Raw genomic sequence first — 20,162 nt, 5'->3', positions numbered from 1 at the left:
AATTCTTATCTGTCCTCCCAGATTCCACAGTGCAAACCCTGATGGTAAACATCTCCATGATGCACTATATAAACAAGCAAGGAGACACCTGCTCATCATCCCTCTATCTGGACGCTATCAGACTCTGGATATGATCCCACCAATATAGGATAACCCCAATGGTTTTTCACCTCCCTGCAGTCAGCAGTGACCCGGCAGATTTCCTAAGCAAACAACCAGTGACGAATCATGCTTGGTCCCTGTAGAGATCCATCGTAAAGTTGAAATTCCATCATTGTAAGATTTCCATGACAGACCAAGGATAATGCCAGAATAACTTTTCCAGGGGGGACAGGAGCCAGAGCTCATTGCCTGATGCCTTCCTTCTGCAGTGGAACCCAGGCCTTCTTTATAACTTTCCTTTGATTCCCTTGATTCATGGGGTGATTTCCAAAATCAAAAGAGAACAAACCGCAATCATTCTTGTAGCTCCATACCAAGAGAGATGGCTTTGGATGACACACCTGCTACAGATATCCTTTCAGCTGCCAGTGCATCTCCCCCACTCCCTGGATTTGATTGCACAGCACGTCTGATAGCCTATCCAGACCCAAAGTCACTGCATCTGATTAATTTGCCCAGATGTTAGCTGGGTAAGTAACACGGACAGGACTGTTCCAGAGAAGTCGAGGAGATCCTGATATAGAGCAGTAAGACATCCACCAAAAGGACTTGTGCATCAGAATGGAAGAGATTCTTGATTTGGACCTCTCCATAGGGCATGGACCTTATGCAGGCTATAGTACCAAAGATCTTCAATTGCTTTCCGCATCTGAAACACTCTGGCTTTATGGTCCACCTTCCAGCAGTCTTTGCTTGCCATATGCCAGTACAGTCATGCTTGGTGTTCTCATACCTGGGGCACTGAAGTTCCTCAAGGTTCTACTAAATACTTATCCACTAGTAAGAGAACCTTCTCTTGCCTGAAATCTCAACATTGTCCTCTTGAGATTCATGTGCATTCCCTGTGATCCTCTTCAGAATACATCTACTTCAGCTCACTCCGAAGATGGGTCACCCTTGTTGCTGTCACTTCAGCTAGGAGAGTGAGTGAGCTGACCCTCTCTACATGATATTTCATAGGGACAAAGTGATGTTCTATCCTCACCCTAAGATCATCCCCAGGATGGTCTCACAATTCCATCTCAATCAATCAATCCATTTGCCTGTCTTCTTCCCAATGCCCAATCAACACTGAGAGAAAAATTACAGATGCTGGACATTTCCAGAGCTTTACTTTACTACATGGACAGAACCAAACTAATCAGATTGTCTCCCCATTTATTACTGGCTACAGCCAGCCATTCAAAAGGCCAGGCCACCTTATCACAGCTAATATCTAAGTGGATAACGCAACATATCTCGCTGTGTTACCAGCTGGCTGCTGTACCTCTCCCACTGAACATCAAGCTCATACCACCAGAGCTCAAGCAACATCTTCTGCCTGTATCAAAAATGTGCCAAATTCTGAAATCTGCAAGGTGGCAACACATAGTAACCCATGGTGTCAAGTATCAGAGGGGTAGCCGTGTTAGTCTGAATCTGTAAAAAGCAACAGAGGGTCCTGTGGCACCTTTGAGACTAACAGAAGTACTGGGAGCATAAGCTTTCGTGGGTAAGAACCTCACTTCTTGCATCTGAAGAAGTGAGGTTCTTACCCACGAAAGCTTATGCTCCCAGTACTTCTGTTAGTCTCAAAGGTGCCACAGGACCCTCTGTTGCTTTTTACATAGTAACCCATTGACCTTTGTCATATGTTATGCATTGGACTTAGCCACCAGGGCAGATGCCAAGTTTGGGAGAGCAGTACAACAATCACTGTTCAGCTGATGCAGCTGATAATGCTTCATCCCACCATCCAGCGAGGGTGCTACTTGCCAGTCACATATAGTGGGATCCATGCTGGCATACACTCAAAGGAGAGAGAGAATGGTTACTTACCCTATAGTAACTGTGGTTATTTGACCAGCCCTCCATTTCCTGCTTTCAGAGACCTCAGTGAACATGGGCTTTGAATTGCAAGGGAACTGATGGAGGATTGCGGCCGCTCCAACCTTGATGCCCTTGCATCGGAGCACGAGAAGCCATGGGGCGCTTGCAAAGCCCCAGTGGATACTGCTATTCAGTAGACTCTGATCTCATGCTCGTGAGACTCATGTGCACTTACAGTGCGATTCGCACTGACAACAACATCTCAAAGAACCACAGTTACTGTAGAGTAAGTAATCATTCTTTTCTCTGTTTTGGATAAGTTTCAAATATGGCTTTAATTGAATTATATAGTTGCTGCTCCCCTGTTTGGCTGACACCAATACACTGATGAGGGTCAGCAGAAGACACTTTGTTTTCCTGAGAGAGAGCTGTTGCTAGTATGCTTTCTATGAGCTGGGCAGATGAACATCCTGGATTTTCTTCCCGATTTTTTTAAATTGAGCAAAAAATAATAATTTTATACCCTGGGGACTGTTGTTATTAGACCTAGAAATTGAGTTTTTGAGCATATGCCACACTTTGTTTTTATTTATTATTTGTAGTTTCACAAAGAGAAACAATTCTCTGAAAAAGATGAGACAGGTCTGCTTCCCTTTAGAATATTGCCTTGTTTAATCTGTTTATCTGTACAGTTAGGAAACTGTTGTACATTCTATTTTTTTGACGTTTTCGTCTTCACATTATAGTAAGGTTTGGTATTACTGAGAGTTTAAAAAGACAGGGCAGGAACTGTCTTTCGTTGTGGGTGTACCGTGCAATGCAAATAGCAATAGGTTTCTGGGCTGCCATCTGAGTGTCTGTTCCACTGCTCCTTTGTCATTACAGACCCTTTTATCTCTGGTAGGTGATAGAGGTTTGACTCCAACTATGCTGTTGAAGAACTGCACCTTTTGCTCTATTTCAGTCTGATAATGGTTGATTCTCTTTGGGAATAAAGGAGGCTTGTAAAGCCATGTTAAATCTCTGTTTGACCAAGGAGGTGTACATTTTCCTCCCTAATGCTGACCATGCAACAATTTTTCATTCATTTGTTATTTTGCTTCTATAACATTTTTGGGTGACCTTTCATCTGATTCAGATTGCAGCCTTCTGGGGCAGACTGCACTAAACATGTAATAGCCCTGCTTAGAGCTATCCACTTGTTTCCCTCTTTGTATCCTGGTAAAATTAAAGGTGTCATTGTCACTCTAAAAGCTTGGTATGGGACCTAGCTAGGATGGTCTTGCTGTCTGGTGAGCTGAACTCTCCAGGATGAGCAGCAAAGCTTCCTTAGTTGAAGGCCTTTAGCCCAGTTTGCTCAGACTTCGGAGCATGCTGTCATTTGACTTTGTAATTGATTAATTTTGCGTGGCTTGTGAGTTTTTCTTAGTTTTGGTTTATACTTCAGCTTACAGCAGCAACAATAAGGTTTATGGTTCTTTGTAGATTAGGAACTAGATTAAAATAACCTGATGCAGAGTAATGTAATTTATATCTTCATGTGCCAGTGAGGCCTCTTATGCCAAAGGAAGTATTCACTCAAAATAAATAAATAAATAAATAAAATAATTTTAAAAAAAAGCAATGTTGCTTCTACATGCCCTTCAGCAAGTAGTGGAGGAACAGCCTTTGAAGAACTCCAGAGGAACCTGGTCAGTAGGAAAGCTGAGGAGATGCTCAGTATTAGTGCATGCACCATCTAACCTAGCCACACGCCTTCCTTGGATCTTACCACCCACTTGTTTTCAACTGTGCTCAACTTGCTATAGGTTGGATTTGAACCATTGGCGTAGAGATGAAATACTGCCTATGTATCCTGCTATTGATTTGTTGCCCAAAACTTTCTACAATCTTTAGTAGATCTATTTCTACTGCAAAAAATATAAAATTTTGAGTATACATATTCTTTGCATAATTCTTAAGTATAAATGTTTCTATTTTCAAAAAATGACTGTGGTTCATTCCTCTTTGTGGGGGGTGGGGTGTACATACGCACATACTTCTGTTGCAGATTTACAAATTAATATTTTTGTTAAATCCACTTCACTATTATAATTACAATACAAGGAAATTGTAGATTCTTTCTGCATAATATCACTAAGATATGGCCTATTCTATCCAGCCACACATCAAGTGCTTAAAGAGCTCTATAAAAAGGGCAGGTGTCATGATCCCCACACCTGCCCATCGCCCTTTCCAGCGCTTAATTCTGACCCAAATGCCCAAATCAATCCTGTCCCTTCAGCCCTCCCATCTGTTCTGCCCCCTCCAGCCTCATCTCTGCTCCTCCTGCAGCCCCTGGATTTTTTCACACCCATCTTCTAGGCCTAGTGGGGGGTCTGCAGCAGGAACCCTTTCTGCCCCTTCCAAATGTGCACCCTAGAAGGGGGGCAGCTCCAAGAGTTCTTCATCCCCCTTTGCCAGTCCCAAGCCTCCTGTTGCAGAGAGAGAGAGGGGAGGAGCAGAGGAGCCATCCGTTCACAAGAGAGGCTGGGGAGGAGGGAGCGCAGCTGCTCTGAGCTGCTGTACTCTTTCTGCTCTTCCCCTCCTCCATCAGAATGGTGTGGGCTTTTGAGGGGAGGGGCAGAGAGCTCTGCCTGCTTTCTGCACCAGCTCTGATTCACTGCTGTACTCCTGGAGGTGGGCAAGTGGTGAAGGCAGCCAGTCATAAGGGTTTTTTTCCAGGTTGTACTAAAAATGTGCACCCTTCAGCTACCCAGTTCATTTCTAGGAAATTTTATATCCTGGGGCTGCAACCTGGAGCACTTTAAGCACTACACACAACTCAACTCTCATCCAGGTTCTTATCATCTCACATCTCAGTTACTGCAGTGTCCTTTTCTTGCCCCACTCATACCCAGTCAGAATGCTTCTGCAGGGATCATTTTCCTAGCATGTTGCTTTAACATCACCATTCTCTTTGCTTCACTCTTCTGGCTCCCTCCTCTCTGTCACGTCAAACAAGCTAGTTGTTTCCGCTTTCAGGACCCATCCCAACCTTTTCTATCATCTCTCATTCAATATCAAAAGATTGACTCACATCTCGTTTGGTTTATGATGACAGTCTCCATTGTCTGCTTGTTAAATGTTTAAACAAGCTCCTTCATGCTTTCTCCATGCAGTCCCTCATGCTTGACAGGAGCTCCCTGTAAACATCCATAGAGATACTTCATTATCCTCCTTCAAACCCCCCCTTAAAACTCTCCTTTGCCAGGATGCCCACAAAAAACTGTTCAATGGTTCGGCTGTTGGCGTCCTGAGACCACAACCTGTCATGCTGACCAATATTGTCTCATTGTTTCCTTGTACTCCCCCATTTGTCAGTATACATCTGTTGTCTCTTGTCTTAAAATTAGCTTTTAAGGTCTTTGGGGCAGGGTCTGTCTTCTTGTTCTGTTTGTACAGAATCTAACACAATGGGGTCTGGGTCCATGTCTCCTAAATGCTATGATGATGATGATAATAAGAATTAATAATAAGATGAAAATTAGAAATTACATCCATTGTGAATAAGAATCATTGCAATCAAGAAATTGATTAAAATTCTTTATAGATGCTCATGATAAGAGTGCAATTTGTTAACAATTGCATTATTGTTATCATTTTTAGCTGTAAGTAGCAATTATTTTTACACTGAGTAGTTTAATGACACATACACAGATATTTATATAAATCCTGGAGGTTACAACATGAGCAGGGAATTTTAGTGTTTCAGACTTCAGAATAGGGTTGAAAGCATTTATCAAACTTTTATAATGCTTCTTTTTTCTTGTGTTCTATTCTTCAGAGTACCCGAGTGGCCTTGGACCATCTAGAGTCCGTTCCTGAGAAACTGAGTCTTTTGGAAGATTTCAAAGATTTTGGAGTGAGAACGTTTTCACTTGTCTCTCAGTATTTCTGAATTGTTGAGAATAATTGACAACTTCCTGATGTGCAAAGAAAAATCTATTACCTAAAGGACATACAATGAAATCTAAACTACAGTATTCCAATTTTAACTCATATAGTAATAGTGGGGTTTATTTCCTACTCTTGGGGAATTAGTTGAAAATCGTGGAATTAGTTTAACTTTATACTGGTAAGGAAATACTGGAATAAAAACAGATTTAAAAATTTTATTAAAGCTAATGCTAAAAAAATTATATAATACATAGGTTGGGAAAAGAGTGTCTGTACATCTGGGTATAGTGCTTAGATTAGCCACAAATATAAAGTTAGTTTTTAAAAGTCATATGACTACATTATAAAACTTTCAGTTTAGGCAAGCCAAGATAATTGACTAAACTATTTAAAGTGCTGTTGCTATAGACTTTACTGACTTGTTCAAAATATGTTGATGTGGTGCCTTTTTTATTAGTGATTATAACTTCTGCATCAATGATTGGAAAGAGGTAGGTTATTGTTTGATTTTTATATAGACATTACATCCTGCAGTTCCCCTGGCAGCGCTATTCACGATGAGGACTGCTGAGTGCCTGTGGTTTCACAGCCCAGGTCATTTATTGATAAGTCTGTGAAAACTACATCATGAACATGAAAGCTGTTTGAGTGTCAAGTTCATTCATTATGTTAGGTAGATACATCCTCATATATTGAGGGGGAAAATCAAGCACAAAGTTCAGTATGCCAAATTGATAAACATTGTCAGATCACCTTGAACATCAAATGCTATCATTACTTTCTATTAATGTATACTCCAGTGTTTAGGAGTGCAACTCTTACATGTAAAGTGCTTTCTTTGTAAGTCTACAATATGTGCTGCAGATCTTCCACATTCTGTTTGACAGTACCAAGGTTCAAGAATGACTTAGGTCACAAAGCCCCAATTCAGCAAAGGACTTAAGCATGTGCATAAGTTCCATAGAAGCTAATGAGCTTTGCAGAATCAGGTCCCAGTAGAATGAATGTAGTGGTCTAAATCTCATCCTTAGACTGTTTGCAGCTTTGTGCTATTGGTTTTTCCTGCTTAGTGGTGTATTAACAGAGAGATTGTTGTGCATGATGAAGGGAGATGCATTAGTAATACAGAACAATGCAATTTAATGGCCAAATCCTGTTTGCTGTACTCAGACAAGTAGTCCCACTGATTTTAACAAGACTACTTTTGTGAGAGAGGTAAGCAGAATTTCACTTTACTTTATGTACTTCACTTCACTTTTTATCTCAGACAAAACATTTCCTAAAGCACTTTACAGAGTTAAATTGTAGCACAAAAGGGAGAGAGAAGAGAGTTTAGAAATTATACTTGAAGGTTGAAGAGCAATTGATAATTGATTAGCTGTAGCGATACGGAAAGGCTGAGTGGGGTTGTAATGCATACATGGTAACCTGCCATACAACTTGGGTTATAAATTCTTTGGCATGCACAGCCTTTGCCATCATCTTTTGCATGTGAAGCACTACACATCTTTATGGCACTGTAGGAATAATAATGGGTCAAATCATAAAGTCCTCCTTCAGATTTTACTCAATTACTTGATGATTTCAATAAGAATTTTGCTTGTGTAACGACTTTGGGATTTCAACAGATAACAACAACAATAATACAGTTAGCTCTTATTTAACCATCACCAGTAATAATTCACTTTAAACACTGCAATTAAATCCATTCATCCCAGTTTTTAAAATATCTTCCTAACAGATCCAGAGAAATGAGTGGAAATAGCTGAGGTTTGCAGTAAATCTGCCTGTATAGTTTCTGGACTTGGTTTCTCACCTAATACCTACAAAAGTGTGTTTTTTTCACAGCATAGCTGTCAAATAAAGATATATGATTGTCTTGACTCATGGGGACATATTGACAGTGTTAGGAGAGATCCTGTCAAGGCTGGTAAGCCTACAATTAGATCTTTTGGGGCTTAATGGCTAAATTGCTGTGCTGTAATTCTTTTACATTCATGAGAGCCACACAAAATTAAGAAATTCTATACTGAAAGCCTGTTGTTATTTTCTAAAGGAGAGTTGGGAACCCAATAGCTCGCTCAAACTTTTAAATCAGAATTATTTAAAACATCCATCAGTGAAAATGCATATTAATTTTCATTTATTTTCTATATAGAATCTTTCGTACTGAGAGATCCACGAGCACTGCACAAATTATGTGTATGGGAGACACTGTATTCTGGTCTTTAGAGCACAAGACTGTGAGTTAGGAGACCTTGGGGCTGATTCAGACTTCATCTTGGTTTTACATCGGTGTATGTCCATTGTCTTCAGTGGAGCTCTGATTAGAGCTGGGTGAATAACTGATTTTTTGCTTCATTGGCAGTTCCCCTTCCTGATGTGGAAAAGGGATTTGAACTTGGGTTTCATGCATTGCAGGAGAGCACCCTAACCACTGAACTATGGGATATTCTGGTCATTCTCAGTCTCTCCTGTTGAAGTTCTTCCACTTTTGATGAATAATTAACTAGCCATTGGAGTAGGGACTTGAACTAGGGTCTTCTATATCTTAGGGGAGTGTCCTAACCACCAAGCTATAGAGTAATTCTCACATTTTTTCATTGGCCCAATGACTATTCATTGTCATTCATAGTAGCAATTCATAGTATTTAATAATTGGTTTATAAAAAGTGGAACACCTTCAGTGGGAGGGAGGGAGAGACCCACACCAGAATATCCCATAGCCTAATGGTTAGGGCTGTCTCTTGCAACTTGGGGCTACTCTAGTTAAAATGGAGGGGGAAATTGAACGTGGGGCCACATCCCACGTGATTGTACTAACCACTAGGCTAAAAATTGTGAAGAAGTGCACCAGTAACACCACAACCACGACCTCCTCTGGTAGTTTTGTGAATGGCAACTTACATCCCAAAAATATTTGGCAAATTCAAATCAAATTTACAAATAGTTTCGGTTCGACCCAAACTGTATTTTTTGGTGAATAAACTATTTGCTCAGAAAATTTTGCTCTAGCTCTATTTCTGATATACCTTAGCAAGAGTGAGATCAGCATCAGACTCCTGAGCGCTAATCCTGCAATGTGATTTTGGGCAAGAAACTGCACCTCTCTGTGCCTCACTTCCCTTGTCTGTTAAGTTGAGCTGACGATACTTATCTCACAGAGGAGTTGGAGTGAGCAGCTGGCCCTGGAGTCAGCCACACTGGCCCTGGGGTCAGCCACACTGGCCTCTGCAGAAGTCACAGAGATCGCGGAAAGTCACAGATCCGTGACTTCTGCAACCTCCATGATAGACAGGAGCCCTAATCATAATAGATGGACTTTAATTCAAGGAGAACTTCAGTTGAGTAAGATCATGGCATCTTTGTGTAGCCATTTTTCTGACCATAAATATCCACCCTTATTTCCCTGAGCCAACACCTCAAGAAAGAATGGTTACAAATACCAGATTTTTAAGAAAAAGCCTCACATATTTACTAAGAGTGCATTTTCCAAGACAGAGAAGTGCTCTCAAAGGGATATTTCTGCTGTACTACAACTTTATCAGATCCTACAAGCTAAGCAGTGTCAGTCCTGATTTGTATTTAAATAGAGACCTCCAAAGAACACCAAAGTATTGTAGTAAATGGTGGTGGTTGGTCTATATATGGTATTCTTCCTTCCATGTCAATCTGCTATGGATTGCAGATACATAATTTAGATCTGCAACTCAGGGTTCAGTTCATATCCAGACTTTTAGTTCCGGTCCATCTCTAATACTGTATATCTGTATAACACTGTGAAAACTTGCCACTTGGTACAATTTGAAGTACAAATTTCAAATTTGAATTTGGCAGCATTTGGTCCCTTATGCTGGATGTTTTTGATTATTTTATATAGGAAGACAAAATTATATTTATTAAATGTGAGTTCTGTCATGTTTCCTAATTGGTATGCCCATGTAGGTGGTGGTTGTCATTTAAATGCTTGGAAATTGTGCTTTTATTGAGTGTTTTCCTACATAAAGCCACACTAACTACCTGACTGCAGTATTATAGAGAGCTAGATTTTTATCCCTTTGCTGTGAAGGTAGGGTTTGATTTGAGGTTCTGTTAGTATTTCAGTTTGAAATGATACATTTGAAAATGATGCTTCCATACTATAGGGAAGAATATCTCTTCTAGATCCTGCTAAGTACAGCAGAGTCCTAGAATATTACAGCACACTTCCAGCAAATTTCACTTTGCTGTAGGATGAACAAGTTAAGCGCTTCAACACTGTTTTTCTCCTTCTAAGACTAATGTTAGTTGTCCCCCATATATCAGTGGTAGAGTGGGGTTGGGCAAAAGGAGGCACTTCTCTGTGTAATTATGGTTCACAGCCTCTGTTGCACCCTACTACACTGACTCTTTTAAGTGGCGCATTGGCTAATTTATCACATCTGTGTTGCATTTTTTTTCATTTCCAAAACATTGTAAGATAGTACTCTCAGAACATCTTTCTTATTTATTTTTGTATTAAGGTAAAGTTACAATAAAACATTAACATACAACATTGTACTTTACTTATTCGGGATCAGGGTAATATTCAAGGAATTTGACTAAAGATTATGATTTGCTGGCTGGGGAGCCCTCCTCCTCTGAATAATCTAAAAAGGGTGACCACATTTCTAAATACCTATCCTCTTCTTGGAGCTTCTCTTGTGTACATACTGGCTGTGAAAGTTTTTCCATTACAAGGACACTCCAAATTTTACTATACCACAATTCCCTAGAATGAGAAGTCACATTTTTCCAATAATGTGCAATACAAAGTCTAACAATAAAAAAGAAATTAATTTGTTGTTCCATTTAAAATGTAGATCTTTACTGGAGTATTAAGTAAGCAGATATGGGGATCTCTAGGAAGCTGCCATTTTGTCATGAAGTGAATCTCTTTAATAATTTCCTCTCCAAACTGTCTAATTCCTGGACACAACCACCACATGTGCAAGTATGTTCCCTTTACCCCACAACCTTTCCAACAGAGCTCCTCCCTAGCTGCAAAAATATGATGGATCTTAACTGGAGTCATATGCGATCAGTACCGTAATTTATAAAAAAATTCTTTATGAGCTACACAAAGGCAGCTGTATCTAAATACTCCTAATTAATTTTGTTTTTCCCCCATGAAAGAAATATACTGAATTCCATGATATGATTTAGTTCTGTGGGGAAGTTGTAAAGAATCATTGATTAATCAATATTAATTAGCAAAGGGGAAAAAGCCTTTTATTTTTAAATTTGATTGCTTTCATCTTAACGTCAGGGTTCTGTAGAGAGCCTCTTACACCTTCATCACCAGCAAGGCAATAGGGGTCCTATATTTCTAGCCCTGAACGCCAGTATTTAATCAGCCCTTACTGTTTTGAATGTCTATTAGTGATACTCTTATTTACATGAGCAGACTAGGTTTCTTTCTTTAGCTACTTTCTCACCTTACAAACAAAAACAGTCAGACCTTTTTATGTGTTTCCAGGAATCTCATCGTCAGAGGGAGATAATTGAAGAGAGATACACTAAATACAAGGAAATTGTGGGCTCTCTGCAGCAGCAGCTGGAGGATTCAAAGCGCAGAATCAAAAACTTAAAAGTATGTCTGTCTCCTTTCTCTTGTGTCGTTCCCTCTTGCATTCAGTCACTAGCAGATGCGCATTTTATGGAGATTAGCTCAAGTTGCAGGCATTGACTAAAATCCTATATGAGCAATGTTTCTGCTTCGCTTATCAGGCCTTGCCTGCCAAGTGTGCAGCCAAATGGGCCCCAGCTCTGTCAGCATTTATTCCCTAGAAACACCCCATTGCACTTTTTCTATTTGCTTTCCTTCTGGTCCTCTAACTTAAAAGGTAAATTTAGAGACCTAATTTTCCCCAATTCCCCAAGTGAAAAGTACCCTCATCCCCTCTCTCAGCTACCAACCTCATCTACTTATAGCAAAGTGCTCATTCATCATGTCACTTCTCATTGGTTACACTGCTAATAGCAACTTCCTTTAACTGGAAATTGAGAATTTCTTGTGGCACAGGGTGGCAGGGCAGCTTCCTGCACCAGTCAAGAAGGAGTTAAAGAGCTCATGAATCTTTTAAGGATGGGTCCTTAAAAAGGGGGGATCCAGGTTCACGCTGGGTAGCATCTGGTAAAAACTGCACTAGAGCATAGAGCTCCCTGGTCCCAGGCAACAGGCTGTCTACTGAAAAAAATGCTTGAGAGCACCAGCCACACTGAACCCTCTGATGAAAAAGAGGGACCAGCTTTTCCTTACTTTTCTTTGTGAAGCTCTGGGATTCAGCCAGGGTTGTTTGGACATGCAAGGGATAAGGAGCCCAGATCTTCCTCCCAAGGACTATTGGCCTTTACCCTGCAGGAGGCTGCAGGGACCCGGCCCATTTGTGAGCCATGGACATCTTTGCCTTTTTCTTTTGGACTATTTTAGCCCTGACCAGAAGAGGGCAGACTCCCTAAGAGTTATGTATCCCAAGTACATAACCCAGACTACAGTCCTGCTGCCCTCCAAAGAAAGATATCCAAGACCAGAGAGGGGCACCCTGCCTTTAACCCAGCGGGCCGTCAGAGAGATACAACTTATCACACACAGAAACAGGCAACAGATGATGGCAAAGACCAAAATAAAACAAAAGGTCCTTACCAATATTCTCACAAAACAACAGAGACAAAGCGAAACTTGCTTTCTTTCAACTATTTTGCAGGCCAGTGTTCAAACTCTAGTCAAGTTTCCCATGCTTCTCTTGACCTGCTGCTCACAAACAGGGAAGAATTGGTAGGGGAAGTAGAAGTGGGTGGCAACCTGAGCAGCAGTGACCGTGAGATGGTCGAGTTCAGGATTCTGACAAAAGGAAGAAAGGAGACCAGCAGAATACAGACCCTGGACTTCAGAAAAGCAGACTTGGACTCCCTCAGGGGACTGATGGGTAGGATCCCGGGGGAGGCTAATATGAGGGGGAAAGGACTCCAGGAGAGCTGGCTGTATTTCAAATAAGCCTTATTGAGGGTGCAGGAACAAACCATCCTGATGTGTAGAAAGAATAGTAAATATGGCAGGTGACCAGCTTGGGTTAACAGAGAAATCTTCAGTGAGCTTAAACACAAAAAGGAACCTTACAAGAAGTGGAAATTTGGACAGATGACTAGGGAGGAGTATAAAAACATTGCTCGAGCATGCAGGGGTGTAATCGCGAAGGCCAAAGCACAATCGGAGTTGCAGCTAGCAAGGGATGTGAAAGGTAACAAGAAGGGTTTCTACGGGTATGTTAGCAACAAGAAGAAGGTCCGGGAAAGTGTGTGACCCCTACTGAATGGGGGAGGCAACCTAGTGGCAGATGATGTGGAAAAAGATTAAGTGCTCAATGCTTTTTTTGCTTCAGTCTTCACAAACAAGGTCAGCTCCCAGACTGCTGCACTGGGTAGCACAGTATGGGGAGGAAGTGAGCCGCCCTCAGTGGTGAAAGAACAGGTTAAGGACTGTTTAGTAAAGCTGGACATGCATAAGTCCCTGGGGCCGGGTGCAATACATCTGAGGGTGCAGAGGGAGTTGGTTGATATGATTGCAGAGCCATTGACCATTACCTTTGAAAACATGTGGTGATTGGGGGAGGTCCCGGATGATTGGAAAAAGGCAACTATAATGCCAATCTTTAAAAAAGGGAAGAAGGAGATTCCAGGGAACTACAGACCGGTAATCCTCACCTTAGTCCCCGGAAAAATGATGCAGCAGGTCCTAAAGAAATCCATTTTGAAGCAGTTGGAGGAGAGGAAGGTGATCAGGAACAGTCAACATGGATTCACCAAGGGCAAGTCATGCCTGACCAACCTGATTTCGTTCTATGATGAGATAACTGGCTTTAGGGATAGGGAGAAAACGGTGGACATGATATATCTTGGCTTTAGCGAAGCTTTTGATACGGTCTCCCACAGTATTCTTGCCAGCAAGTTAAAAAAGTATGGATTGGATGAATGGACTATAAGGTGGATAGAAAGCTGGGTAAATCGTCGGGCTCAACGGATAGTGATCAATAACTCTGTCTAGTTGGCAGCCGGTATAAAGCGGAGTGTCCCACGGGTTGGTCCTGGGGCCAATTTTGTTCAACATCTTCATTAATGATCTGGATGATGGGATGGATTGCACCCTCAGCAAGTTTGCGGATGACACTTAACTGGGGGTAGAGGTAGATATGCTGGAGGGTAGCGATAGGGTCCAGAGCGACCTAGACAAATTAGAGGATTGGGCTAAAAGAAATCTGATGAGGTTCAACAAGGGCAAGTGCAGAGTCCTGCACTTAGGATGCAAGAATCCCATGCACTGCTACAGGCTGGGAACCGACTGGCTAAGAAGCAGTTCTGCAGAAAAGGACCTGGGGATTACAGTGGACAAGAAGCTGGATATGAGTCAACAGTGTGCCCTTTTTGCCACAAAGGCTAATGGCATATTGGGCTGCATTAGTAGGAGAGTTGCCAGCAGATTGAGGAAAGTGATTATTTCCCTCTATTCGGCACTGGTGAGGCCACATCTGGAGTATTGCATCCAGTTTGGGGCCCCCCACTACAGAAAGGATGTGGACAAATTGGAGAGAGTCCAGCGGAGGGCAATGAAAATGATTAGGGGGCTGGGGTACATGACTTCCGAGGAGAGGCTGAGGCAACTGAGCTTATTTAGTCTGCAAAATAGAAGAGTGAGGTGGGATTTGATAGCAACCTTCAACTACCTGAAGGGGGGTTCCAGAGAGGATGGAGCTAGGCTGTTCTCAGTGGTGGCAGATGACAGAACAAGGGGCAGTGATCTCACGTTGCAGTGGGGAAGGTCTAGGTTGGATATTGGGAAAAACTATTTCATTAGGAAGGTAACTAGAATGGGTTACCTAGGGAGGTGGTGGAATCTCCATCCTTAGAGGTTTTTAAGGCCCAGCTTGACAAAGCCCTGGCTGGGATAATTTAGTTGGTGTTGGTCCTGCTCTGAGCAGGGGGTTGGACTAGATGACCTCCTAAGGTCTCTTCCAACCCTATTCTTCTATGATTCTATGAAGACTCCAAGCTATATTCAATGATATAGTTTTATTTGGGGGGCTTTGTTTTTTTTGGGGGGTCGTATGTAACGTCTACAGATTCTGAGCTCATAAGCGTGGAATTATTGATCTATTTCCTCTGGCAGAGAAATAAGAGAGGTGTTCTGGGCATTGACATCCAGCTGACAGTGTATCTATAGTAAGAAGCCCATGACTTCTCTGACATGTCCAAGCTATACTTCTTCTATAGGGAAGGACTAACAGAAAGTGTGCAAAGACAGCATCCATTTCAGTTCAAGTGCTGGAGTTAACCTTCCCCCACTTCTCATGTCCCTCCACAGCAGTTGCCATCAGCAATTACCAGATTTGGAAACCTGTTGAAATGCTGGCTGGCAGCAAGGCCTGCATCAGCTGAGAGTATAATGCAATATTGCACTAAGCTGACTGAGCTCACTGTGCTGGCTTGATCTGAATTTATATTAAGAACCCAATACTTGGCTTATTCCAAAATAATAATTTCCCCTTTCTTTAGACAACAGGAAACATTTCCTGGCTTCCCTTTAGTCAGGCCTAATTTGTTTTTTGCACAATATATAGTCGTCTTTGCTGTCACAGCTGTTGCAAATAGAACGGAATGTTCAAAAGCAGGTAACAGAAGGGTGCTAATCTGATTTCAGTGATCAGCCTGGCTTAGTTCAAGAAATCCCTCTTTATTGCTTGCATTTCTTACCCTGCACTGAATTGTCTTATCTGCCTCAAATACACTATTGTTTTGCTTAGTTATGTTACTGTTACCATTTATCATTAGCTATTCTATCACTCAGCCTTATGGAAGAGAGCGCGATCTAGAGAGATCAAAGTTCCTGCTTGCTAACTGTTTCAATTCACACTTTATATACAGTGCACTACACTCACTGTATAAAGTAGCCAAGTATTTGGTAAGTGATAAGGAAGTGTATTTTAAAAGGGAGTTTTTATAAAGAGCTTCTGTGGTGTGCAGTAGCCTCATATCAACCTTTTTACATACAGCTTCTTGCCTCAGTCAGCCTCCCTCCTCCTGTATGACCTTTAAGCCCTTCCTTACCGAATGTGCTTCTTTCAGCTTGCTTTCTGACATTAATCTCACAGAAGGCACTATTTGGTCTCACTTTTGGACCTGATTATTTTATTTTAAGCAACAAAAATAAAAACAAACACAAACCAGAAGGTGCATGATCACTCTTTGTAGATTGCTATTCCAAGATCAATTTTGCCCCATCCCTTTGTTTTCAGTTGGCTCCTCTCCTTCTCACCTCCCTCCCATACTCTGTAATTTCATCTATTGAATTTAGGCTTATGACAGGCTGTAAAAAACCCGGTTGCTTAGAAGATCAGGACAAGTTATAAGTGCTATCTGGACAGATAAAAATGTCAGATTTCCTGCAATGGGGGAGGTGGGGAGTGGGCTGAGTAAAAATAAGCATAGTACTGAACTGTCAGTCGAGGGGGCTGAAAGATAGTGGAGAAAAGAGAACTGAGGGTAGGGGAAGGGAGCAGGAGGAAGGGTAGAACACAGTAATAGAACTGATAATAAAACAATGTGTAGAATAACAAAATGAAATAAGAGAGAGAAAATTCACAGTGATGGGCACTATGCTACGTAGAACTGAACATTTTAAGAAAAGTTCCCTGCCCTGAACAGCTTACAACCTAAATATGCAAACAACGACAACAACAAAAAGCAAAACCATGAAGGGTGTGGGAAAAGGGTGTAACAGAGAAGCTGCCAACTGTGCAAATGGAGAGGCTTGTTGCAATGTAGAGATTGCAGGTGAAGTATTCACCTCAAGTACTGCTTGTTAATAGGTCTGTTTTAAGATTGGATTTTTGGAGGGAGCGAAGATGAAGGAAGAACAGCTTTACAGTTCCATATTCAGGAAAAAATCCTGAAATTTGTTTTTTCTTTTTAAGGTTATTACTGTAGGATGTATAGTCTAGGTACCAAGTCCCTCACTGACACACAAGGGGATTAATATGTGTAATTCCCATTAGTATTAATAGGAGCAAATCCCCTGTACATTAATGGGACAAAAACTCCCTTTTAGTCTCTAAATTAATGCTGGGGGGGAGGCTGTTTCCAAAGTGTAATACTACTAAGAATGATAAATTGCAGGATGCTTTTAAGAAAATCCCCTGATGCTTTTTATGAGGAAATTGAGTAGCAAAGTGTAGTATTCCATGAACCAATACATATGAGTGTTATCATCCCTTCTCATCTGAAGAAATAAAGTAATTAGAAACTAAGCCAACCTGTTAATCTTGTTTTGGAGAGCAATATATCTAAAGACCCCTTGCTTCAATGCTAAAACACATTTCCAGATATTTTTGGTTAAATTGCATTGTTTAAATGTTCTACTCTAGCCTCTAGACCAAGTGCCTCCTCTCAACAAAGTAATATGTTGTATGCACATATCCAGATGCTCTTTACAATATAAATAAGAACAGCATATATGGTATTTTACTTTATTTTAAAATTGGGAGGAAAAATGGAAAAGCAATTTCAGGTTTTCATAGGTGAAATATCAAACCTGTATTTAAAGTTTTGGATTTAATTAATGGAAGGGGAAAATGGATTTGAGTTTTGCAGTTACTTAGATTTCTTGTTGGAACAAGTTGATGTGGATCAGTGTTCAGTTGTGCCATCAATGCTTGCATGCTCTGTCCTTCTGTTTCATTCTGGGGTCTAGATGCGATTATACAGGAAAGGAAACATGCCACATTTATACAGCTCGTTATAGTGGCAAGAAATGGCCAAGCTCCCTGGGCAAAGCAGGGAAAGTAGCTTCTTTCTAGGACTTCTGAATGTTGACAAGGGCAAGAAATTTGGGACAAAAATCAGATGTAAACCTAACTACAAGATTTATGTTCTGGGGATTGGAATCAGCGTTTATCAGTTTCATGCTAAAAAATACCATCTCCGTGTATAACTAAACTGGAGGCAGTTTTTAATCTCAGTAAATAAGGAGATATATAACTTAAGTAATGCAAATTTTTCACAGAAAGCATGTTCATTGCCTTTCTTAGGATGAGAAAATGGATGCTGATGTTTCTGACATACAAGCGGCAACTCTCTCCTCCAACTGGCGGACTAAAACCAGCTTTATGTCTAGCTCACTGCTTTCAGATTCAGGCTGTAAGTATTGTTATTTATTAGGAAAACTCCACAACACAATTGGGTATCCTCTGCTTTTAAAACTATTTTAGTGGAATGACAGAGACCCCATTGAAATCATCATAGGATTCTTGCTGGCTTTCAGCTTCAGGCACTGAATTTATTGCTTTACCTAGTTAGTGCTATGTCACACTGGGATTTTTTCCATTTGGAAATACTGCATTTTGTCAGCAAAGTCCAGAAGAAAGAAAATTACATGCATTGTAATATGAATCCTGGCAGTGGGAACCTTAGATTTAAAAGACACTGCATTTTCAGGTCACATGCAGATACCCAACCAAAGCACCCCCTACGAATTCCTATTAATTATTCTGTCTGACATTCGTGACAGTGGAGTGTAACAGCAGAAGCAGAATTCCCTGTCCATTACCTCCTTTTTTGGAAAGTTGCTGTTTGGTTGCAACTTCCAGCCCATGAGTTTATGTATAACAGGTCACAAGAGGCTGCGGCAGTCTCTCAAAGAGGAAGTGATGTGATGAATGGGAGACTCTGAAGGGATGATGAGTTCCAACTCTGATGAAGTTGATTCTTTTCTGAACACTACTAAACCATCTCTGCCACAACTGACTTATAAAAATACCTCTGAAGAGATTATTTGGTCTCTGGAACAGGCCAGTTTGCAGCAGGCATCAGATTTTTTTTTTTTTTTTTAATTCTGGAGAATGATACCCCTACAATTTTGTCACACACACACCCAAATAATTTCAACATATACAGGTTGAATGCTGTATTATACATTTGAAGCATTGTACTCTGTATTTTTCTGAAACAGTGTCAGAGTTCAGTGCTACCTGCCCATTTCATCCCTCTTTGGTCTCTCTGAGTGCCCCCATACAGGTGACAGGCCTTGAGTCCTCACCTCCTCAGTGTGGAATCCTGTGGTTCTGTCACTCTTAAACTGTCTCACAAGGGTGCCGCACTCTGTACCAACTATGATTGCTCAGCAGACCCAGTGAATTTGGCTACCTTGGTTCTTCCCTTCTGAGCTATGACCAATGGTAAATAGTTACCCAGAACAACCTTTTCAAAACCAAGTATTGTTTAACCACAACAGTAGATACACAGCATGTCATGACAAAAGGTTTTGAAACACAATAAGAGGTCTACACATACATCAGTTTTCCCTATAGGCTTAGGTAGGCAAGCTTATCCCAGATACCCCAACCTCTGGGGACTTGAAGTTCAGTCTGCTCCCCAGAGGAGTTATTTAAGTTAAGTTAAGCACCGTGAACACAAGAATAAATGACTATAAACTGACCATCAACAGGTTTAGGCTCAAAATTAAGTGATAGTTTCCAACCATCAAAGGAATGAAATTCTGGAATAGCCTTCCAAGGGGAGCAGTGGGGGCAAAAAACCTAACTGGCCTTAAAGACTGAACTTGATAAGTTGATGGAGGGGATGGTACTACCTACCGTAGTATATGGCCCATCGGCGACTGCCAGTAGCAAAATCCCCAACAGACGGAGATGAGACACTAGATGGGGAGGGCTCTGAGTTACTACAGAGAATTCCTTCCCAGGTATCTGCCTGGAGGGTCTTGCCGACATGCTCAGAGTCCAACTGATCACCATATTTGGAGTCGTAAAGGAATTTTCCCCCAAGTCAAATTGACAGAGACCCTGAAGGGGGGGGGTTCATCTTTCTCTGTAGCATGGTGCACAGGTCATTTGCAGGTTTAAAATAGTGTAAATGGTGAATTCTCTAACTTGAAGTCTTTAAACCATGATTGGAGGACTTCAGTAACTCAGCCAGAGGTTAGGGGTCTATTACAGAAGTGGGTGGGTGAGGTTCTGTGGCCTGCAATGTGCAGGAGGTCAGACTAGGTGATCACGATGGTCCTTTCTGACCTTAAAGTCTATGAGGTAAAATTTAAAAGGTAAATGACCCGATATTATCTTTTAAATACCAGCAAGTGGAGCTTTCTTAAGCTATTGTTCTCTTTCCTGCACATGTGCAAATAACCCCTGCCTGAATTAACCTCTTGCAATCCTATAGCAAAAAAC

General features: G+C 41.2%; 1 protein-coding gene across 9 annotated transcripts in view; it reads left to right on the top strand.

The window, feature by feature from the left end:
- The window catches only part of CEP128 (centrosomal protein 128), a 418,852-nt gene that overhangs the window by 386,874 nt on the left and 11,816 nt on the right, over nucleotides 1-20,162 (top strand). For 6 of the 9 annotated variants that reach the window (XM_065593465.1, XM_065593463.1, XM_065593462.1 and 3 more), the window contains 3 exons: nucleotides 5,798-5,875; nucleotides 11,408-11,521; nucleotides 18,009-18,117. In XM_065593465.1, the coding sequence (XP_065449537.1) occupies nucleotides 5,798-5,875; nucleotides 11,408-11,521; nucleotides 18,009-18,117 (301 nt within the window). The remainder of the gene's footprint in view (nucleotides 1-5,797; nucleotides 5,876-11,407; nucleotides 11,522-18,008; nucleotides 18,118-20,162) is intronic. The other 3 variants (XM_065593464.1, XM_065593466.1, XM_065593467.1) reach the window with 3 other exon arrangements.

This window comes from Chrysemys picta, chromosome 4 (assembly GCF_011386835.1).
Source record: "Chrysemys picta bellii isolate R12L10 chromosome 4, ASM1138683v2, whole genome shotgun sequence".
Taxonomy (NCBI): domain Eukaryota; kingdom Metazoa; phylum Chordata; order Testudines; family Emydidae; genus Chrysemys; species Chrysemys picta.
Note: the sequence above shows the minus strand (reverse complement) of the source record. Positions and strands in the feature narration are given on the sequence as shown.